Source organism: Pollachius pollachius (genome assembly GCF_949987615.1).
Source record: "Pollachius pollachius genome assembly, chromosome: 4".
NCBI classification, from domain to species: Eukaryota; Metazoa; Chordata; class Actinopteri; order Gadiformes; family Gadidae; genus Pollachius; species Pollachius pollachius.
The window spans coordinates 9,840,451-9,861,484 of NC_136937.1; the positions used below are offsets into that span (position 1 = coordinate 9,840,451).

General features: G+C 42.9%; 2 protein-coding genes across 2 annotated transcripts; one reads left to right on the forward strand and one right to left on the reverse strand.

Annotated features, from left to right (window-relative positions):
* Positions 1 to 332: 332 nt before the first annotated feature.
* Positions 333 to 4,857, reverse strand: LOC307074567 (protein SET-like). The gene is made up of 8 exons (XM_079734764.1): positions 4,639 to 4,857; positions 3,245 to 3,302; positions 2,989 to 3,131; positions 2,609 to 2,712; positions 2,390 to 2,503; positions 2,103 to 2,270; positions 1,604 to 1,732; positions 333 to 1,188 (listed from the first exon to the last, which is right to left on the reverse strand). The coding sequence occupies exons 1-8, from the start codon at positions 4,706 to 4,708 to the stop codon at positions 1,174 to 1,176; spliced, it is 801 nt and encodes a 266-aa protein (XP_079590890.1). The 5' UTR covers positions 4,709 to 4,857; the 3' UTR covers positions 333 to 1,173.
* An 887-nt stretch (positions 4,858 to 5,744) lies between these two features.
* pkn3 (protein kinase N3) lies at positions 5,745 to 20,000 on the forward strand. Its single transcript, XM_079734867.1, has 22 exons — positions 5,745 to 5,986; positions 7,111 to 7,387; positions 8,077 to 8,237; positions 9,176 to 9,296; positions 9,632 to 9,780; positions 10,255 to 10,486; positions 10,906 to 11,088; positions 11,394 to 11,503; positions 12,023 to 12,166; positions 12,461 to 12,536; positions 13,060 to 13,213; positions 13,582 to 13,669; positions 13,793 to 13,866; positions 14,321 to 14,390; positions 14,547 to 14,638; positions 15,222 to 15,398; positions 16,031 to 16,093; positions 16,174 to 16,250; positions 17,465 to 17,607; positions 18,077 to 18,184; positions 18,618 to 18,698; positions 18,937 to 20,000. Exons 1-22 carry the CDS (start codon positions 5,966 to 5,968, stop codon positions 19,153 to 19,155), a joined length of 2,820 nt encoding a protein of 939 aa, XP_079590993.1. The 5' UTR covers positions 5,745 to 5,965; the 3' UTR covers positions 19,156 to 20,000.
* The last annotated feature ends 1,034 nt before the right edge of the window (positions 20,001 to 21,034 follow it).

A 21,034-nucleotide genomic window follows, 5' to 3' on the forward strand; every position in this document is an offset into this window, starting at 1 on the left:
CGCGCCTTACCCACTGTATATATTATTGTTTTCCGCCATCAGCGCTCGGAATCTGCGCTCGCTCTCATTGAATATTATTTATTGGTGCACTTCCATTCCTGACCCTAGAATAACATTGTGATACATTGATGGTAGGGTGGCGCTGTTGAGCTTCTATCCTGTTCAGCCGCCTCCCACATATTTGACAAAATATACTAAAAAATTTAAATTTTGGCCCACGAGCCTCCCCACGATTACATTTTGGCCCTCCACTGGGAAGAATTTGGGCCCCCCTGGCCTAGATAGTTATCCATAGTTCTTAAAATGTACACAAAGACACGTATTGGAAATTTGTTATCGGTTTAATTTATGATTACATTATAAGGGACAATTTATCTTAGCATTTTGAATAGAAAAACCTCTGGTAAAGCCTACAATTAATTCAATCATTCATGCAGATTGCTTTTATTACATAGCATATTTTACACTTTGCTATAAAATGGACAAATATCACAGGCTAGCTGGATCCTTGTTCGTCCCACAAAATTGAACACAAAAAACATTTTATTTTTTATTACAAATTGAATTCCGAGCTTTAGCTGCTGGATGATAATAACAAGTGAACAAACATACATCCATTGATATGCCCCCATTAGCCCCACCATTCTCTACCTGTCGACATTCAGTCCTCTCCAAAAATGTTAACAAATTTTAATACTGGCATACCAAGATAACCCCTGAAATGTTGAAATGATCAAGCTGGTACTTAAATTCGGTACAAAAAAGGAAACGCAAAATTAGGCTCCCAAAACCACAACTATTCTAGACTTAAAGTAGTAATTGGATGGATGCATTAATTCAACACTGCAGCCTAGTGTATTTCCATCCATCACACCACAATACAAAACATTTGATATCTGCATTAGACACGCAGCAGTAAAATTCATACATAGATGTTTGCATATCTTCTTTTGATGTTATAATAGACAAGACTTTCTAGAGAACCACCCTGAAACTATGACTAAGAAAAGGCTCTTTGTCTTGAAACATGGCTTGTATGACAGGCCATGACTGGAACAACAGAAAAATACCGAAATAAAAGAAAGAAAAAGGAGTGGGAAACTTGAAAAACAGACAAAGCGGGTTGCTTCCTAGGGTCGAGAATGATGAGTGGTAGACATATTCTTCTGAAGCTTAGTTGCCGTTATCCTGAAAGACAACATGAAAACATCAATATATTCACTACTACATGTCTATGCACACAAACAATACAACAAATGAATGCTAATAAACTATATAGTGAGCTTAAGACAGGGACAAGACCCTCTTAGTAAATTGATTTTTTTAAGTTCAACCTGGACTATGAAGGAAATGAATGCCTCCATGAAAAAAAAGGATTAGGTTAACTGTTGGAACAGAGGCCTGTTGATTGACAGGACAGTGGCAAAAACATTATTTTAAATGACCTTTTCTTTAATTTCCCATCTAAAGAAAAAGCTCAAGCTATACATTTTATTAGTTGAAAAACCTGAGTGAATGCAATATGATAAATTGATTAAGTTTACTTTTGGGATCAAATAGCCTTAATATGAATAATGAATATGAATAATCATATTTTGGTTACCTCGCCATCTTCTTCGTCCTCATCATCATCATCATCATCATCATCTTCGTCCTCCTCATCAATATCTTCTAGGGCATCATCCTCTTCCCCATCTTCATCATCGTCGTCATCCTCCTCCATGTCAGGAACCTTGGGAATATTTCAGAAAATACATATGGTTAGAAATCTACTTATGAACATTTTGAATTTATTTAGAAATACAACAGAACTACATGACACTTTTTGTACCCCATTATGCGAATTTCCACAACAATATCCTTCACTTCTATAACATAGTAATATCATTGACCTACATTCAGTAGTCCTAATTCATCCACATATTAAAACAGGCAGGCATGTCTTGTCAATTTCCATAGGGATTCCATCCAATCCTTAAGGAACCAATCCCATTCCTCCTATGCGTTGTTCCCCCAGCCAAATCCGGTTTTACTAGCAATTCAGAGGATGAGGCTAGTCAGATTGGCTGTGAACGTCATTACAGTCGGCGGGGGGAGCCTACCAGGTAGTACTGCAAGGGGTTGGGCCAGATGTCGTCCTTCATGACCTCTCCCACCTCATCGGCCCCAGAGTCAGTCTGGTCCGTGAACCATGTGAAGAATGTCTCTGTGTCCTCAAAACGCCTCTTCTTGCCTGCTTTGATTTGAGTCGCTGTGCGTTTGGTCAGGTCCTGGATAATGAAATAATACAAACATATACATTTTTTGCACGTAGATATGTTTATGCAAAAATGTAGACAATCTTTTCATTTCTCAATTTTTAATTCATAAAAACCATAGGTGAACAAACCTCTCCGGGCTTCCATTTGATTTCACTCGACTTGGAGACGGGATCGCCGGTCTCGTTCAGGTGGAACTCTTTGGAGAGGACTTTGTTCTCGAAGTAAGGATTCTCGCCAAAATACTGAAAAGGAAAATTTACATGATTCATGTCAATTGTGAGAAACTGTTTCAATGTATGTTGTTTTTTATATATACACATTATTGACAATTGAATGAGCCCACTCACAAAATCAATTCTGTATCCCGACTTGATGTCTTCAAACTCTGCGACCTCCACCCTCTTCAAGTACTGAAGGGCTTCCTCATCCTCCTCTCCCAGAATAGCGGCAACTTCAAAGATTGCATGGGGAGACCATTTCATCAATTGAACAGCCTAGTCACTTTGCCCTTCAACTTTAGTTGAATGGCACGGTACGGACAATATGACTTGAAGTCTGTTATTCTCCATCAAATTACTTCAATTTAAAATCAAGTAAGTGAATTTCTTTTTTAAAAAAAAAGTAACCTTAAAGAAACATACACTGAAATGTATCCATTATTTTATCAGACACCTGTCTGCATCAACCATACACAAAAAGGCAGCATTATGTGAAAATAAGCAATTACCTTGTGGATGGTTGACAAATGTTGTGACCCAAAAGTTAGGAATTTTGGCAATGAGCGCCGATCTCTTCTGATAGAATGGCTGGCGTAGTTTGTTGTACTTCTGCTCAACTTTTAGAATTTCTTCACTGGCCTGCTCATTTAGTCTAGGGGAAATCAACAAATACAATGAATTAACAAAAACGTGGTACAATTACTTTACATAGATTCTATAAATATATTTTTACATTTGTATTGATCGTGGAATATATCATTTTACCTATCAATTTCATTCTGTACTTCATCAATGTGTTCGATGGCTTCCTGTTGATCTTTATCTGAAATATAAATGATTGCAAGTTTATTTAACAGAACATAAATAAAGATTGACTGCAGAAATTTGAATTAAACATAACATGGCAATGGTTCCAGGGTCCTTCTTTCCACACGAGTCTCGGATACAGTCTATTATAGCTTCCTGTTGCCATTAGGCCGCGTGGTTTAAATACATTTTTTAGCTCCGATTTCTTGCGAGGGATTCACGCAACCTGACCAATGACGGTCAAACCATGTTGAATGCTCGCTGCACATACGCCATTGTGTGCAGCAGATGTTACTTCATGTTAAAACAATGCTTCATCTTGATTTAACAAAAGAAAAAGCAACGGAACTTTAATTCAAAGAAAATAATACGTCGCAACCCTTTTTGCTTCAGGGTCGTTTTCGCAACTTTCATGTAATCTTTCCTGCGTTACCATAACTAGTGAGCGGTTCTGGGCAAAAATGACAAAAAGTAAAGCTAATAAACACCACACTTCACACACCGCCCATTATATTCACGGCGGAAGTAGCCATAGCAACTCGTCTGCTAACTACTTCTGCTTGAATTGGTGGTTTACAGAGGATCAGGATTTGGTTTTATACCACATTTCGGCATGTTTTTGTTCACACACGGTACTCAAATTAAAATAAGAAAATCTCCCGACCCGAGCGCGAAGGAGTCAAAGTCTTAGATAAATCCATTGTTATTCATCCGAGGGTCCCGTCATGCGGTTCTCAGTAGCAGGGGTCCAGAGTCAGGACTAGGTTGGCCATCACCCCGGAGGACTAGTTACTTTTGTTTTGTTTACTAACCCTTTCGGCCACATATGACTCAAAGTCAAAATACAGACATCATGATTCCTAAATAAATACGTTCTGGATGTCGAGAATCTAACTATAGAGTGGCACGCGATGTACCCCAGTCAACCTAAAGCGCTTGTCATTAAAGCTAGGCTCGTTAAAACCATCCTTCACAATTCATTATTTTTTTTATATTCTTCAAACTCAACAACGGTCGAATCAAACCTGTAAAGTTAAATCTGGCTACGGTGTCGGACGTGTGCTCACTTCCAACGGTGCACTGATAACAACTACGTTAGCTTACCAGGACACGCCGTGCAACACAATTCATTAAGATAGCATTAACTATAATACGCAATGATGCAAACTCTCGAAGTGGTCAGACCCCAAATATTATTCATAAGCTGGTCCGTCTGCGAATAACAATATCATGCATGATTCAAAAACAGAACGAATGGCCTGAATGCAAAGATACGTACTAAAATAGCGCTAAAAGCAACAAAACAATTGAATATGGCGTTGTACAAGGATACCGCCATTCCTTAACCTTACCAGAAGTCTCCTTCTCTCCATCATGGTTGGAGTTCTCCTTCTTAGTCACTTTCGCCGAGGGCGCCGACATTGTGTTTTACCCAATGTCTCTGTGTCCGATTGAATTGTCGAAAGTATAGTTACAAAGTATATTAGGCGCCAGAAGTTAGTTGCACGGAGTGCTGCCCACCATGTATCCCCACAATGTGGACGACGGGAGGTTCTTGCACAGCACACACACGCTTCTATTCTAGCCTTTTTCTGGTCGCTCGGCAATGACTTCACGGTGCATTACCGCCCCCTACTGACCGGGTGTGTACATTGACCGTTTTAAAAGGAGGCGTGCACAGCAGAGTGGCCTACACACACGTATGCAGCTCATACAATTATGCAATTTATTTATACGATCAATAGCCGGATTATGATACTCAACAAATATCAATGTTCAGTGCTATATTATGCTATATTATGTGACATAACATGCTAGCTCTGTATCTCACCTATTTTGGGCTCACCACTCTCAGTCATATGGACTTTTGTCTTTGATAGAGGCCCATTGCCTCTCAAAATTACTGAATATACGTGGATGTATATCCATGGGCCAAACACTTTGGCCCATAATTCAAATTGTACGTGTTTTCTAAGTATTTGGAATATCACTGTAGGTTGGTGTTGAATTGTATTTTTTTTTTTATGTTTAAAAGGTAATCTGTACCACTGTCAAGTTAATCTGACATCTATTAATTGTCCATAAAATATATATGGTGATGTATCTTTGGCATGTCCACGTAGCCTACCTACTACAATATAATTTCCAATTTATATAATTTAAATTCAAATGCTTAAAATAATCTAAGATTCTAAACCGGGAAATAACCAAGGGGTTTCTGCCCCTCACCTGCCTTGATGGTCTTTCCTCTTAAATGACCTACACATTCAAAGCACCTTTCAAAGCACCTCCTCGGCAGCAGAAGGTATCGCAGTATTCAAAGTAGACTGGCAGGTGCTTTGAATAATGCGACATGATTGGTTACTTCATTGACCTGTCACTCTGAAGTCCACCAATCCAACGGACCCTTGCTGACGTTGCCCTCGAGCGCTGGTTAATTTCAAACAATTGGAGAAGCCTGAGATTGCTGCAACTTCTTATTATTGAAGCCACCACATTTAAATGGAGAATGAAGGTTTAACCCAGAATGCTTTCGGATTGGTGTCTTAATTAGTTGTTTTAATAAATATACTCGGAGGGCGGGTAACCATCACATCTGTAGATCAGGAACCTGAGCTCTAACTGGGGTGTGCTGTGAATGCCCAACTAGCTTCCCGTGGACGGACGGAGTTGACAGCCATGTCAGGTTTGGCGGTACAGGTAGGCTATTTCCGATTGCTAAATCTATTTAAAAAAAAGAGTGGATCTTAAAGTAATGTTAATGATTAAATGTCATCAACGATTTGTTGTATTAATTCGAATGCATACTTTGGGTAATCTCACGGTAACTTGTTTTGATATAGCTACTAAATCAAGGACGCACCTGTTTTTCCTGTTTACCTGGATTCCTCCTCCCTTGCCATCTCGGCGTCCTTTTAAAGTAACGAACGAAACATAAAGAGCAATATAGTATACCAATTATTATAAACCGTTTACACACTTTATAATGTTATTTTTTGATGTGATGCCGACCTTTTCCTTTTCTCACAGCGCAACATTGTTTTCTTTGAGACACTGAGTTGGATGATCGTTCACGTCATTTCATTTCCTCTTGCTGAATGTCTGTCGTGGAAAATTATTTCAATCAATGTGTAGGCATATTGATAAATTTAATTCTCTGTGATATTCATAATATTAGTAAATAATATAGTTGTGTAAACCTGCTTGTAGGATGCAGTATACTGCTTTAGCAGAAGGTAGTGTTGTGTAATTTTTCTTTTCTTTTTTTCTTCTTGTGCCTCTAAACTAGCGTAGTCATTGTTTATGCTTATTGTTGTTATTAGCGATATAGACTAGGTATGTCATGTGTGGGCAATGGGAAACTCCTTGAAATTTAACTTGTACAAAATGATTTCATTGCTGAATGTTATAATTATGCAATGGACACACCAGTATCAGTTACGCCAGTATGGCTTATACTCTATATTCTCTTTAAATCGAGTTGAAACATTGACACTGTAATCAAAACGAGGAAAAAGGTTAGGCCTGTTGTCGATGTGATTTGTAAAACAAGAATACTAATATGTATACTGTACTATATAATTTGATAGTTTGGGCCTTTTGCCCTATTCCCTTGTCCTTTTCGCTGGTGTGTGACACTGACCAAATTTCTGAATTAGGTGGCCTTTTTCTTCCCTCAAAACTCACGCAAATTCTAGCCCTGCCCTGCTGTAAATCAAGGATTTGTCTTTCCATAATCTGTTTTATCATTTGAATGTAGCAATCGGTTGTTGTCATCGCCGTCGTCGTCATTGTTTTGTTGTCCGCTGTCCTCTACGCTACAGGGCGGCGGCCTGCAGGGTTTAGGGGATGGCGACATCTTGGATCCGCAGTTCCAGCAGCGGCTTGAGGACGCCCGGACCCTCATCCGGCAGGAGATCCAGCGGGAGCTGAAGATCAAGGAGGCGGCGGAGAGGCTGCGGCGCGCCGTGACCAACCGCAAGAGCGTGTCGGAGGTGGAGGGCCAGCTGAAGGCGTCCAGCCGCAAGCTGGAGCGGCTGCACTTGGAGCTGCAGGAGCTCCACTCCAGGGCCATGGCCACGGAGAAGGACCACGCCACAGGTGAGCCGACGAGGGGCAGGTCACCTGAACTGAGTCCGACTTGGACCTGAGCGTCCTGGCCTGCATGTCACGATTCACGACCGCAGTGGGCTATATGCGCAAAGTGATGCATTAAGGTTGATATGATGATTTAGGTTTTGAGATAAATCCACATAGGCTACATTGTTATTGTTTACACATTTTATTAGAACCGAAATTAAGAGTGGGGGAGAATAGCGGTTTTGTGCTACTACAAAATACTATCCTGGTTTTAGCGTTGTCGGTTTTATAATAATGTATTTCTACTTTGGGATTGTTCACGTGATGCAGCATAATATTCATTGTGTTATTGTGTAATTCCCAAGTGTGTACTGTGTCTTGCCCAGATTGTTCAGGAAGAGTGGCGACAGGTTAACAATAGGGGTGGATGGCTCTTGAATAGGAACTAATATTCTCTCATTGTTTTACAGTTTACTTTTGGTGGCCCAGTTTGTGTTTGCCAATAATAGCCAATAACATGCTCACAGATCCCCACCTCCAGCAACATGATTGGTCGAAACAAAAATGAAAGGAAGAAAGTGAAACGCCCTTAATCACCCCTTGATTTGAGCGAGTCTGCTATCAGACTCTAGATTACTGATCTAAATTCTGACCTGTGAGCCTGAGCCATGTGCCCGACCTGTTCCTCACCTCCATCTTATCTCCTCCAGGGGCCGAGGACCCCCAGGCACCCGAGGTCCGCCGCTGGGAGGATGTCACGTCCCCCCGCGCCGTCCGCGTCAACACGCTGAAGAAGCAGCTCACCATGGAGGTCAAGGTGAAGCAGGGCGCGGAGAACTTCATCCAGACCTACACCAGCACCTCGGTCAAGGTGGGCGTTTCCCCATACACCAAATTTATATTTATTTATAGTTTTCCACTGATACAATCAAGGAAGTACACTGAGTGCAAGAGTGTGCAAAGTTGTTTTGGTATCAACTTTATAGGTCCCATATTATACCACCAGGTGTGAGTGTGATTAGCCGATACAAGACGTATTGAAATAAAGCCTCTTCTGACATCACAAGTGGGCGTGTCCACCTAGATGTAAGCTGGATAGATCAGTCTACCATCCTACCCAGTGGACTGTAGCAAACGTCATACAGCTAGGTGGACACGCCCACTTGTGATGTCAGAAGAGGACAATTTTCTAAACGGCTTCTAACAGCTAATCACACTCACCGGCATAACCATTCGAACGCCTAGTTACAACTGACTTGGGGAGAGAGAGAGAGAGAGAGAGAGAGAGAGAGAGAGAGAGAGAGAGAGAGAGAGAGAGAGAGAGAGAGAGAGAGAGAGAGAGAGAGAGAGAGAGAGAGAGAGAGAGAGAGAGAGAGAGAGAGAGAGAGAGAGAGAGAGAGAGAGAGAGAGAGAGAGAGAGAGAGAGAGAGAGAGAGAGTCCCTATAGGCCACCAATGCTAAAATAATCCACTTACGGTATTGAGTTTGACTTTTAATTTTTGTAACAGAGTTTCTGTAATGTCTGGAGATTTCCAAGAAGCATATTAAATAGGTCGCTGATATTTTTGAAAGTGTTGCAAAACATATGGATGTCCATTCTACCTGTACCTTTCCTATATTTTATACACTTTATATTTTGAAATGCATGTATTTGAACATGGAGATCCATTCATAATCTGTTACATGTTAGCCTTGCCTCAAGGCGATACATTGATTGTGTGTTGACTTCTTTACCGTGTGTGTGTGTTATCATTATCCACCTGTTGTGTCTGACCCTGCTCTGATCTTCTGACCCCTCTCTCTCTCCAGGACCGTAAGCTGCTGTGCACAGCCCAGCGGATGCTGCAAGACAGCCGCACCAAGATAGAGCTGCTCCGCATGCAGATCATCAAGGTCGGCCAGCCCAAAGGAGAGCGCAACGCTGTGGACGGTCAGTCTACCCATAATATAGTATTCGGGATTGGGTTCATTCACTGCACCGCATGTACCGGCCCCTGCTAGTCACCCCATTAAACATGCAGCATAGGATCCTCTGAATGTCTTACAGATGGTTTTGAAAGAAAGCTTTTGTCTTATTTAACCGTAGTGAAAAGTATAACTAGTGTTATTAAGTTATACCCACAAAAATAAATTCAACCACAGATATAGCTCCAATAAAAAAAAATCCACTGTGTGTGTGTGTGTGTGTGTGTGTGTGTGTGTCTGTGACATGCTGTTGTACTAATAAAAACCAGACTACTTACAGTATCTTGACTTACCGGCCAGGTGGTCCCTTTGAGAACAGCTCTCTGGAGGTGCGGGTGGCCGAGCTCAGGCATCACCTGAAGATCGAAGCCGCCGTGTCGGACGGCGCCAAGAACGTGGCTAAGCAGCTGAGCAGGCGCAAGGTGCAGGACCGCCGGCTCCTGGCCGAGGTAACAGCAGGGGGAGACACGTTACACTGAGGCTGGAGTGGTGGATTCCTGCCTTATTTTCATCACGGCACAATATATATATATTTTTTATTTATTGACATGAATACAGTCTTTGTACATATGCACATCTTTGACCCATTTCTGTACACATGACATTTATTTTTACATATGCACATTATTTCCCATTGATTGTGTTGCCCTTACGTGGTTATTTTGTTGAAATGTTTTCCTTTTCTTTTCTTTTTCTTGTATTGTCTTGAGCTGAGCAATTTTAATGGAAACACTCCCCCCTCGGAGTCAATAAAGAAATCGGTTCTCCGGGAGGAATCACTTCAATTGTGCATAATCTTTCGAATCCTTTTTTTCCATTCGTCGTCGTTTTTACAGATGGCTCGTACCTTCGCCCTGCCCCTAGTTCTATGGCCTTCCCGTGGCTTGTCTTCAGCGTGTTATTCCCCTTTTTTTTCCCCTCAGGCCCAGGCCACCATGAGCGAGTCCTGCCAGAAGGTGGACCTGCTGCACCTGTCCCTGGAGAAGCGCCTGGCGGAGCTGCCCTCGGACCACCCCAGACACGGCTCCATCAAGCAGGACCTGACGCACGTCAACGTCAACGCCGTGCGCAGCAGCTCGCTGGACAGCCCCACCCGGCTGCACTCCCCCGGCCCCACCTCCTACGCCTCCTTCTTCAAGCCAGCCAGCCTCACAGGTCGGCTCAACCCCCCCCCCCCCCCCCCCCTCCCTTCCACCAATCGATACTATTTGATTGATTGATTTTAGTTCATTTCAAATATGCAAGAAAAATACCAATTGGCAGAAACAAAAACAAGGATCATGTTTTCCTCTTTGTTTTTTAACAAATTGGAAAAGGAGTGGGAAGAAGTATACACTTGTTTAATCCCACCCCCTTTCATTGAATCATACAACTATTAGAAACTACTACCTGCTTCCTTAAGTTAAATTAAACTTGCGATAAAGGCAATTCATACATGAACATAATTATGCATTATAAAAGTCTATACAGTACATGATGTATAGTATACCTACATATACACATGTATACACACAAGCAAATGCTGTGGGACCCCCCCCCTAAGCTGACGGGCAGAAGGGGCGCCCTGTACACAGGCCGTCTGGAGGTGTGCCTGATGGGCTGCCAGGAGCTGCTGGAGATCGTCCCGGGACGGATCCAACAGGCCGGCATGGGGGGCCCCCCGGGGAGCCCCTCGGAGGGCCGGTCGGGCAAGCTGAGGGCCGGCTTCTCAGGACGCGGCGCCAACGGGAAGACCGCCAGAGCTGATGAGCTTTCTTGTGAGCCACTTTGACTCTGCCCTCATACTAGGGCTGCACAATTAATTGCATGTGCATCGAAATTTGCAGTTTTTGGTATGCAATTAGATAATTGTGATAAATGCGTCCAAAATCCTTTTTTATTAAGTGCTTATAACAAAGTGATAGAAAAAGATTTTGTACTCTTGTCCCATTAATCAAATGCATCTCCCTAGCCCTAATTCTTATTATTTACGTTGTCAATGTGTCCATTCAGCAGAGCTTCTATATCGTTCGATGTCACCGTCTCTTTCGCTGACTCGAGTCATTGTGTGCGTTCCCCTCAGCGGAGATCAGCGCTGTTCTGAAGGTGGACAACCGGATAGTGGGCCACACGGCCTGGAAACCGCTGGGCAAGGAGGCCTGGGGACAGAGCTTCAGCATAGACCTGGAGAGGGTGAGTGTTGGCCGCCGGAGAGGGGAGCCATGCAAAGTGTGTTGTCACAAGGTTTCGGTGTGTGTGTGTGTGTGTGTGTGTTTGAATGACCCACTGGCGCCGGTGGCTCCCGATCGGTGTGCCTTGAGGCAACGCTAGGTGTGCAGTGATGAATCTGTGGGATTCGTTACATAATCCTGGTGGGTTACTTATATAATACTATTACTAATACTATTTAGGATTTGCATTATTATAAAGTAAATGCTCCACCTAATGCACTAATGTCTTGCTCCATTCCAATAGACATTAACTAATAATGCAACGCCTGTGGTATCCATAGCCATTTTTGAGAGCCTATAGTATCCGTCTGCACTGTACAATTGTTTATAACCTAGTACACAATGTATATATTATCTCCTGGTAGTAATGCGTGACATTTCTCATAATCGTGCCCGACAACTTTAAGTTGGTGTGCCTTGAACTTATTTTCTTTGACATGTAAGGACTGGGTCATGATGTGAATGGTTTTAATGGTCCTAGTCCCGGGAGCTGGAGATTGCGGTGTACTGGCGGGACTGGCGCTCCATGTGTGGCGTGAAGTTCCTGCGCCTGGAGGACTTCCTGGACAACCAGCGGCACGGCATGTGCCTGAGCCTGGAGCCCCAGGGCATGCTCTTCATAGAGGTCAGACAGACAGACGGATAGATAGACAGACAGACAGACAGACAGACAGATAGACAGACATTTACTACCATCGAGTCATTCTTATTTGTATGGTTTCATGTTGTCATAATGAAATACAAAACAGTACAGTGTTGCAAAGACCTGATGCTATCCTAAAAGCCAGTGTACCGTCCTAGCATAAAGCCTTCCTATCTGTGGTTAACATATGATATGATGTTACACATTGTCAGGCCAGGGCAGAGATGTGAACCTTTATTTCTTGGTCCCGTGTGTTTGCATGGATCCCCTCTCCAGGTGACATTCATTAATCCGGTCATCGAGCGGCGTACCAAGCTCCAGAGGCAGAGGAGAATATTCCCTAAAGAAAAAGGTACCTCCGCCTACCTATTTCACTGGACTCCCTCCTCAGATCACTGCTGGGGGGGGGGGGGGGGGGGGGGTTCTCCCAGGCCTTCTGTGTTCTGTGGCATTTCCCAGGGATCCGGTGACGAGGGCTATTGTAAAATCTAAAGTGTCAGTTTAATTACGATTTGAATAAAAAGGGCAAATGGATAAGTATTACAGAATCGTCTCTCACAGAGTCCACCTCGCTTCTTTCACATGATTTCTGCGCTATGAAGTGGCCCAGATATGACTTGATTTGATTTGAGAATGTTTGACATTTTGCATTTTAACACTTTTTCGTATGCAATGATTCGACCTTAATCAATAATCGGTCCACCGTGATGAGGTCAGGGATGGCAGATGGCTCCCGATGTAACATTTTTAAGGCAAAAACTCGAATCGCCAATATCAATACCAACTTCCTTACCCACGGGTCAACGACGCTGAAAACCCCTCGCTGCACTGTCTACTCGGTTGTTGTAGCTGACCTCCCTCCCCCCCGCCTGCAGGGAAGAACTTCCTGCGCGCGTCTCAGATGAACATGAACTTCACCACCTGGGGACGCCTGATGATCATGAGCATCCTTCCCCCCTGCAGCTCCCTGGAAGACCTGAGCCCCCCCTTCATCGGCAGGGGCACCACAGCCAAGGCGGGCCGCCCGGGGTAACCCCACGCCTTCTAGAGGCCCTCTACTCGACCCCCCCACTCCCTTTTGCGGCCCCTTTGGAAAATGTTGGGATTTTGAAGAAAGACTCCCCTTCTAGTCTTGATTTAAATGCCGCAGTATTTGACATAGTTAAACTTTATATACACTATGTAAATGCTCATATTGATACTAAGGATGAAGAGGCAAACAAAAAAAGAGGACCAGAGCCCAAAGTCATTGAGCAGATACCAATTTGTAATTTGACCCAGCTGTAAAGTCCAGTTACATTAAAGGTCTCCAGTCTTACTTTGAACCGATCTACAGTGCGATGGTGATTGTGGTTGCAAAGCCTGTATTTCATCATTGTTCTCGTACTGCCTTCCAGAGAGCCCGCCGTCCCCAAGCTCAACTTCAACGAGGAGAGTCCTCCTTCCTCCAGGGCACCGAGCACAGCCGCCAGGAACACACAGACGGTACGCCCTTTTATGGTCACACAAAACACCTGAAATCACAGCAGGGGTTAAACCTTCTCTTGTGTATCAATTCCGTGCTAAAACTCGAACTTTAGTTAAAACTCTCTGCTTCTGTCATACTAGTCGGCCTTAGACGATGCAGTGAACCAGTTCCATGGTTCCAAGGAGAACCCACGGTTCACTCCACAATCTTTAAAGTGAGTATTTTTTTTCCTGTGTGTGTGTGTGTGTGTGTGTGTGTGTGTGTGTGTGTGTGTTTTTGTATGTTTTTTTTCATGTGCCGCAACAGCCTGCATGATAAGAACTGGTTTACACGTTTGATTTTTGTCTTTTTAAACGTGGAACATGTGATGGTTGTGCATTTGTCGTCTCAAGCATGTCAGCCAGCCAGTAGTATCTGAAGGGTCTGTTGTTTAAACATGACGCCTCACCTCACATGGTGGACAGTGCTGTCAGTGTGGGAGAATGTGAGGCATGTCGATGTAAAGATTACAATATGGTATGCAGCCCATTTGCCAAGACACTGCTGATTCATCCAGGATGTACAAGTCAAGTATAATGACCATAGACAAATGTATCACTTCAATCCGTTATCACATTTTGGTCATTCAATTGTGTTGTTTATGCTCTTTATCTATGTTGTCCTTGCAGGCGTAAAAAGGGGATTCAGATGGAAGACTTCCGCTGTCTATCAGTTCTAGGAAGAGGCCACTTTGGAAAGGTGCGTGTGATTCATGGTGTTTATATGGGTGTGATTGTAAATAGATACTATTTGTATGATATGTATTCCTATAGATATATTTGAGACTGTGTCTATGAGGGATTCAGGCTTACTTGGCGTAACATCCATCCTTTTATCCTTTATAACTGCATCAAGGTTCTGCTCGCGGAACATAAGCGCTCCGGGAAAATGTACGCCATCAAGGCTCTGAAGAAGGGTGACATCATGACACGCAATGAGGTCGACAGGTGAGGGAACCATGACACGCAAGTTAAACCTGTTGGAGGCATTTTCCTAGCAATACTAGCTTTAAACACTAGCATTTTACTAGCTTTAACTTGCCTGTCGGATATACATCCGACAGGCTAGCACGCTGTCATAATTTAAACAGGCCCTTAAAACTCACCTTTCAAGATCGCTTTCAACACATAAACTCCTTCCGTTGTCTCCCCTCCCTCCTTTTAACTATCCCTAGTCTTATATACCTATTCCAGTTTTGTTGTTACCCATGTTATCTTTTTACTTATACACATTATTATAAAATTATTTTATTCTTTGTTCACTCTGTTAAGCAACTATGAGTATTTAGAAAAGCGCTCTATAAGTTGAATTTATAATTATAAATATTATTATATTAATTATAAATATATAAACAGTGGTATTTAAGAGTTTAACAATGTCACTCTAATCTGCCACTTGAAGATGTGCTCTTTGACACGCTAGGTGGATTGAGTAAACATACTGGCTAGAGGGTCAACAAACACAAAGATATGATTCTTTGTTGACGCTCCCTTGCGTCCGTTGTGACTCATGCGATCGGCACCCTGGCAGCCTGCAGTGTGAGAAGAGGATCTTCGAGACGATCAACGTCGCCCAGCACCCCTTCCTGGTCAACCTGCACGGCTGCTTCCAGACGGCCGACCACGTGTGCTTCATCATGGCCTACTCCCCGGGAGGAGACCTCATGACGCACATCCACAATGGCGTCTTCAGCGACAAACAGACCCGGTGAGCCCACAGCCACAGGCAAGGCATTAGATACATTCAGCTGGATTAGCGAAGGATTGGCAAGTTATAGCAAGGAATGATTCACTCTGAAGGTACGTTCCTATCTGTAATGGGTTAAAGGCGACCTATTGTACCACCAGGTGTGAGTGTGATTAGCCTTACAAGCCGTTTTGAAAATCGGCCTCTTCTGACATTACAAGTGGGCGTTTCCACCTAGATGCACGCTGGATAGATCAGTCTACCAGCCTACACAGTGGACTGTAGCAAACGTTGCTCATCTAGCCGTCATCCATCTAGGCGGACACGCCCACTTGGGATGTCAGAAGAGGCAGATTTTAAAAAACGGCTTGTAACGGCTAATCACACTCACACCTGGTGGTATAATATGTCACCTTTTAAAGAGAGGGAGATGGGATCCATGCAAACACACAAGAACAAAACATAGGTTCACGTCTCTGCCCCGGCCTGACAATGTGTAACATAATAACACATGTTAACCGCAGATGGGAAGGCTTTAGCTTGGATGCTGAACTGGCTTTAGGATATCCTCATGTCTGCAATACTCTACTGGTTTTGTATTTCATTATTATAGTATTAAACCATAAATTAACTGTGTGTGTGTGTGTGTCCAGGTTCTACTCTTCCTGCGTACTGCTGGGGCTGGAGTTCCTGCACGCCAACAGCATCGTGTACAGGTGGGTCCGTCTCCCAGATGCACTCAGTGTTACGTTTCATGGACGGACGCAGGGTGCAGACTTTTCTTTCTGCCCTCCAGGGATCTGAAACTGGATAACCTGCTGATGGATGCGGACGGCTTTGTCAGGATAGCAGACTTTGGTCTCTGCAAGGAAGGTAAATCCCTTAATAAAGCGGCAATATGTGCATTTAATGGTGCTGCAGGTAAGATTCGAGAGTTGTTAAGACAGGGAGAACCGAAAAGAGCAGAAGAGAGCAAGGTTTGGAAACAACCAAGAAAAGGTCCCCTCTCTGCTCCCTACCTTTTTAAAACTTTGTGGATTCATGATGGGATTTGGACTGGGACCAAATCATAGCATCTTCAATCAAAGGTTTTTTAAGAGTCATGTATTTAAGTTAAAAATTAGTTTTATGTAAGATTGCGGTTTAATATGCTCAAGGTTCAAACACATTTGACAGTAGGGTCATTGAATTGGCCTGTTGTGCGGTTAGGAAGGGTTTCGGTACCTCTCCCCATCCGGTCCTCCTTACAGGGCTGAACTGTGTTATAAACCACCTGTGACACCATTGTTACAAGGTCCAGTCCACACTCCACCCTAGGTGACTTTTACCAGGCTCCTCCAGGTATAGATGCATAGACGTGATGGTGGAAAACCGGTTTATTGTACGCTTTGCAAACAGTGATACCTGAGCCGGTGCTGTTCCCATGCGCGCGATCTCCCTGTGTGCGAGTGTGAGTGTGCGTGCGTGTGTGGTGATGTCTGGTTAAACCTGTGCACATCGATTCCTCAATGTGCAACAGGTGTGCAGCCCCACCCAGTGCCAGAGTTTAGTCAGTGTGACTCGGGCCAGGTGAGGCTGCTGAAACCAGCCAACATCCGCACACACACTCAACAAGTATTTACTCCATATGTTGAAACCTCATGGAAACAGCCTAATCCAAGAGTGGTTCTCACTGTTTCTAACCCTTACCTCAAAGTAAGTGTAGTTCCATGTTGTTCCATGATGTCATTGCATATTGAGTACACGCTCTTTCAAGTTTAAAGATTCAAGATGGTTTATTGGTCATCTGCACAACAATTACAGCAGCAGTCGTTGCCAATGAGATTCTTGAGTCTCAGGCTCCTTCACCAATGCAATATAGAGAGAAAAAGTTACAGAGAAACACAAACTGGACAGTAAATTATTGGAATTAAATAAATATCTAATATTAATAGCTGTAAATTCAATAGTTTACATTTTGTTACAGCTCTCCATTGCACAGTACATACCTGCAGCGGAACACTGGCACTGGAACCCCTCGGGGAAACCAGTCTAGCCTCATGTCATGTCACGGTCTCACCCCCCCCCCACCTGTGTGCGTTCTGTAGGTATGGCCCATGGGGACCGGACCACCACCTTCTGCGGCACCCCCGAGTTCCTGGCCCCCGAGGTGCTGACGGAGAACAACTACACCCGCAGTGTGGACTGGTGGGGGCTGGGGGTGCTGATCTACGAGATGCTGGTGGGAGAGGTGAGTTCATGTCGATGCACGTCCTACTGGATCCATGTCGAATGCATAGTGCTGCTCCCCGGTTCCTGGAAGGTAAAATGCCACTACACACGGATGATGTTTGACTCTCAAATATCAGCTGGGTCCATGAGGAGGGAGACCTGCTCCAGCGGGGAAACTGGGTTATGGTCGTCCCTATTTACATGTTTCTCTCGTTTCAATGACGTGCTATTCCCAAATATCTGGAATATGATCTATTCTCATAGATAAGTCACAGTAAGTTACCCTATCTACCTAATGATTAGAGCAGTTGTCTGTAACCTTTCGTTAACCTCCATGTTCTAAAACGACGAAAAGGCCAAACCAAACACCAAAAACGTTTTAATCCTGAAAACGTTTTTTCAATGAAATGACATCCCGGTTCTCAATTTGTAAGGCTATCTACAAGTCGTGAGTTATGTATTCATTCATTTATTTCTCACATTTTCAGTCCCCCTTCCCTGGTGATGACGAGGAGGAAGTGTTTGACAGTATCGTCAACGATGAGGTGCGCTACCCCCGCTTCCTGACGCCCGGATCGGAAGAAGTCATCCAGAAGGTCTGTGTCCCTAAATACCACCATTACACCGCCCAAAGTGTTGTGTTGTGTTGTGTTACTTGATCACGTCTGCATCACATCCGGATCCATTTCCTTTGACGACAAAATCAAGACTAACTTCTTATTCCATTACTTAATCACCTCGCCCATTTTAAATATGTATAGCCACAACAATGAATGCAGCACATGGTGAAGTCATTATGTGTCATGTTGTTGTTGTATATCTGAAACAATTTAAGGCTAACATGCTAGCAGCATCTAGTCGTTCACCGCTAACTATGGCTGGTAACAAGAACTCAAAGCCGGGTGACGTTGGACATCTAATGCTAAGCTAGGCAATGCCAACGACTTAAAGATGGAAATAACTGAAAAGGTCAAATTTTGACTCCCAAAAGCTGTGGTTCACATGAGTTCCTCCTCTGTGGTGGTGCAGCTGCTGCAGAAGGACCCGGAGAAGAGGCTTGGCGGAGGAGAGGAGGACGCCAAGGAAGTGAAAAGACACAATTTCTTTCGGGTAATAATCAATGAAATATCCTGCTTTAATAACGGGAGCAAATTCAAACACAAGCATTGCTATAGCTATGAAACACATATGTGTGGTATCTGATGATCATCCTTTTTAAATATACGAAAAAAACGGTAGGTCTACTGATAGATTAAACTGCATCAAACTACCACAGCATTCACATCCAAAGTAGTGTCGTTGCGTCGTCGGGCCCCCGTAACGCAGGAACGTTTCCATGCGTTGACAGGGGATGGACTGGAACGCTCTCCTGGCCAAGAAGGTGAAGCCCCCGTTCGTCCCGGTCATCAAGACCCCGGAGGACGTGAGCAACTTCGACGAGGAGTTCACCCACCTGAAGCCGGTGCTCACCCCGCCACGCACGCCCTACGTCCTGAGCCGCGAGGAGCAGGACGTCTTCTCCGACTTTGACTTCTCCTCCTCGAGCTCACCCCCCCCGGCCTTCTGACCTCCCACCAGCGCCTCCTCTTTCGCCTCGTAGCCTTTACGTCTGAGGACTTTGTCTCTGTGGTTGTTGTGTCCCCATCTTTATTATTTTTTTTACGTCTTTTATAACAAAGGAATGAACTCAAAGGCTGCTTTAGTTTGGGTGCTGTTGGTCCAACTCCATCCTCAGGGACTCGATGAATCAAACACTACAATGGAGTGACCGTGATGGCCCCAAACACGCGATGCTATCGTTGCTGATTGGTTGAAATGAGGGGCCAGGAGTCAGTGCCATACTTACTGTAGTTTGTTAGTTTGAATATCTTGTTAATGTAAAATGTTTGTCTTAAGCTTTACTACGCTTTGTAAATAACCCTGTTTTTCTCATGAATTGTAGTCTACATTTATAAAGAATTTGTTATAGATGTCAAAAATATGTACTTGGGCGTTGGTCTGCTTATTGTAGAATTTTTAATGTTCAACTAGTTTTTAGAATAATTTGAATAGTATGTAATGTCTGAAGTGCTCATATGAAATCGACATGACAAATATTCTAAAATGGGCCAATACTGCCTCCTTTATAACACTATACATTTTTATTGGTTTACAAAGAAGTTAGATGTCATCTGAATGTTGAATTGTAGGTCATGTTGTCAATTGTTCTAATCTATAATATTTGAATATTATGTAGTGGACAACTACTGGTATTCAATTCTGTCGTACTAGTTGGGCAAATTTTATCATCGGCCAGTACCTGAAATGTAGCTAACTATTGTTTCAAAATGCTATGAAAGACGATATTGATTTAATCAATGAAGGGAAATCGAAATAAATTTTGATCCATCAAACAATGGTTTTGTTTTTTTATTCATATTAATTTTATTACCATTATAAAATAAAGATAAGCACACAAATGTTATCATTTTGTTTCCACAACATCTTTCACTGACATTAACTTGCATTTAGCACTTTTTCCAATACAACAGATACTGTAAGTTAAATACATTTATTGCTTAAGAGTATCTATTTCACAGGGAAAAGCCTCATGGGAATACCAAACAATGCATGAGGGATTTAGAGTAGCTGTATTAAAAACTACAAATACAAAAGTCAAACCTCTCAAAACCTCTATTTCAAAATAGTAGTCAAAAATACAAAATTGATTGAAATGTTCACTATCGGAAAATGTAGCACACAAGGATTGTACTGAACAAAAAGAAATACACTTTTTAACAAAGTACTCAAAACATAATTAAATACTATTACAGTAGTAGAAAAAAATTAATTGTGCAAAATGAACCCTGTAAAGTTATTTTTGTGTAGAGTTAATAAAACACAGCACAGATAATATCAAAACAACCACAGAATCACTGTTAAGTGTAAACGGTACATCAAGAGTATAGAAAATAAATCTGCCGAGGATGGATTTTGATCTGGTATGCATGCTTGGGAGAGCTGTCAAACCGTAATGCAAGTTTCCATTTCAGTAAATTTCCATTTCAAGTAAAAAGTCCACGAACTATAGTTTCAGAGCTCAGAGTCACACGGTTATAAATATAAATGGGTGGATACAAATGACTTAAGGAACAGGGCAGGAGTAAGGTCCAGTAGGATGGAAGTGCATAAACAAGTCATTCTAAGCTTGTGTGTTACAGGGGTTTTACAATCCTTCGCCAAACCACTCAAACTACACACTTAAACGCAAAGGATATACACTAAAACAATATCGGTTGTTGCTTATACACTTTAAAGATTGTAAACAATTGTTTGAGAATGAAACACAGTTTGTTGCAAACAGTATTAATCTCCTAATAAAGTATAAACAAATGAAACAGACTATATCTACGTCTTAGCTTATTTCATGTCATAGTATTCACTTATTTCAGAACGGTTAAAAAAGA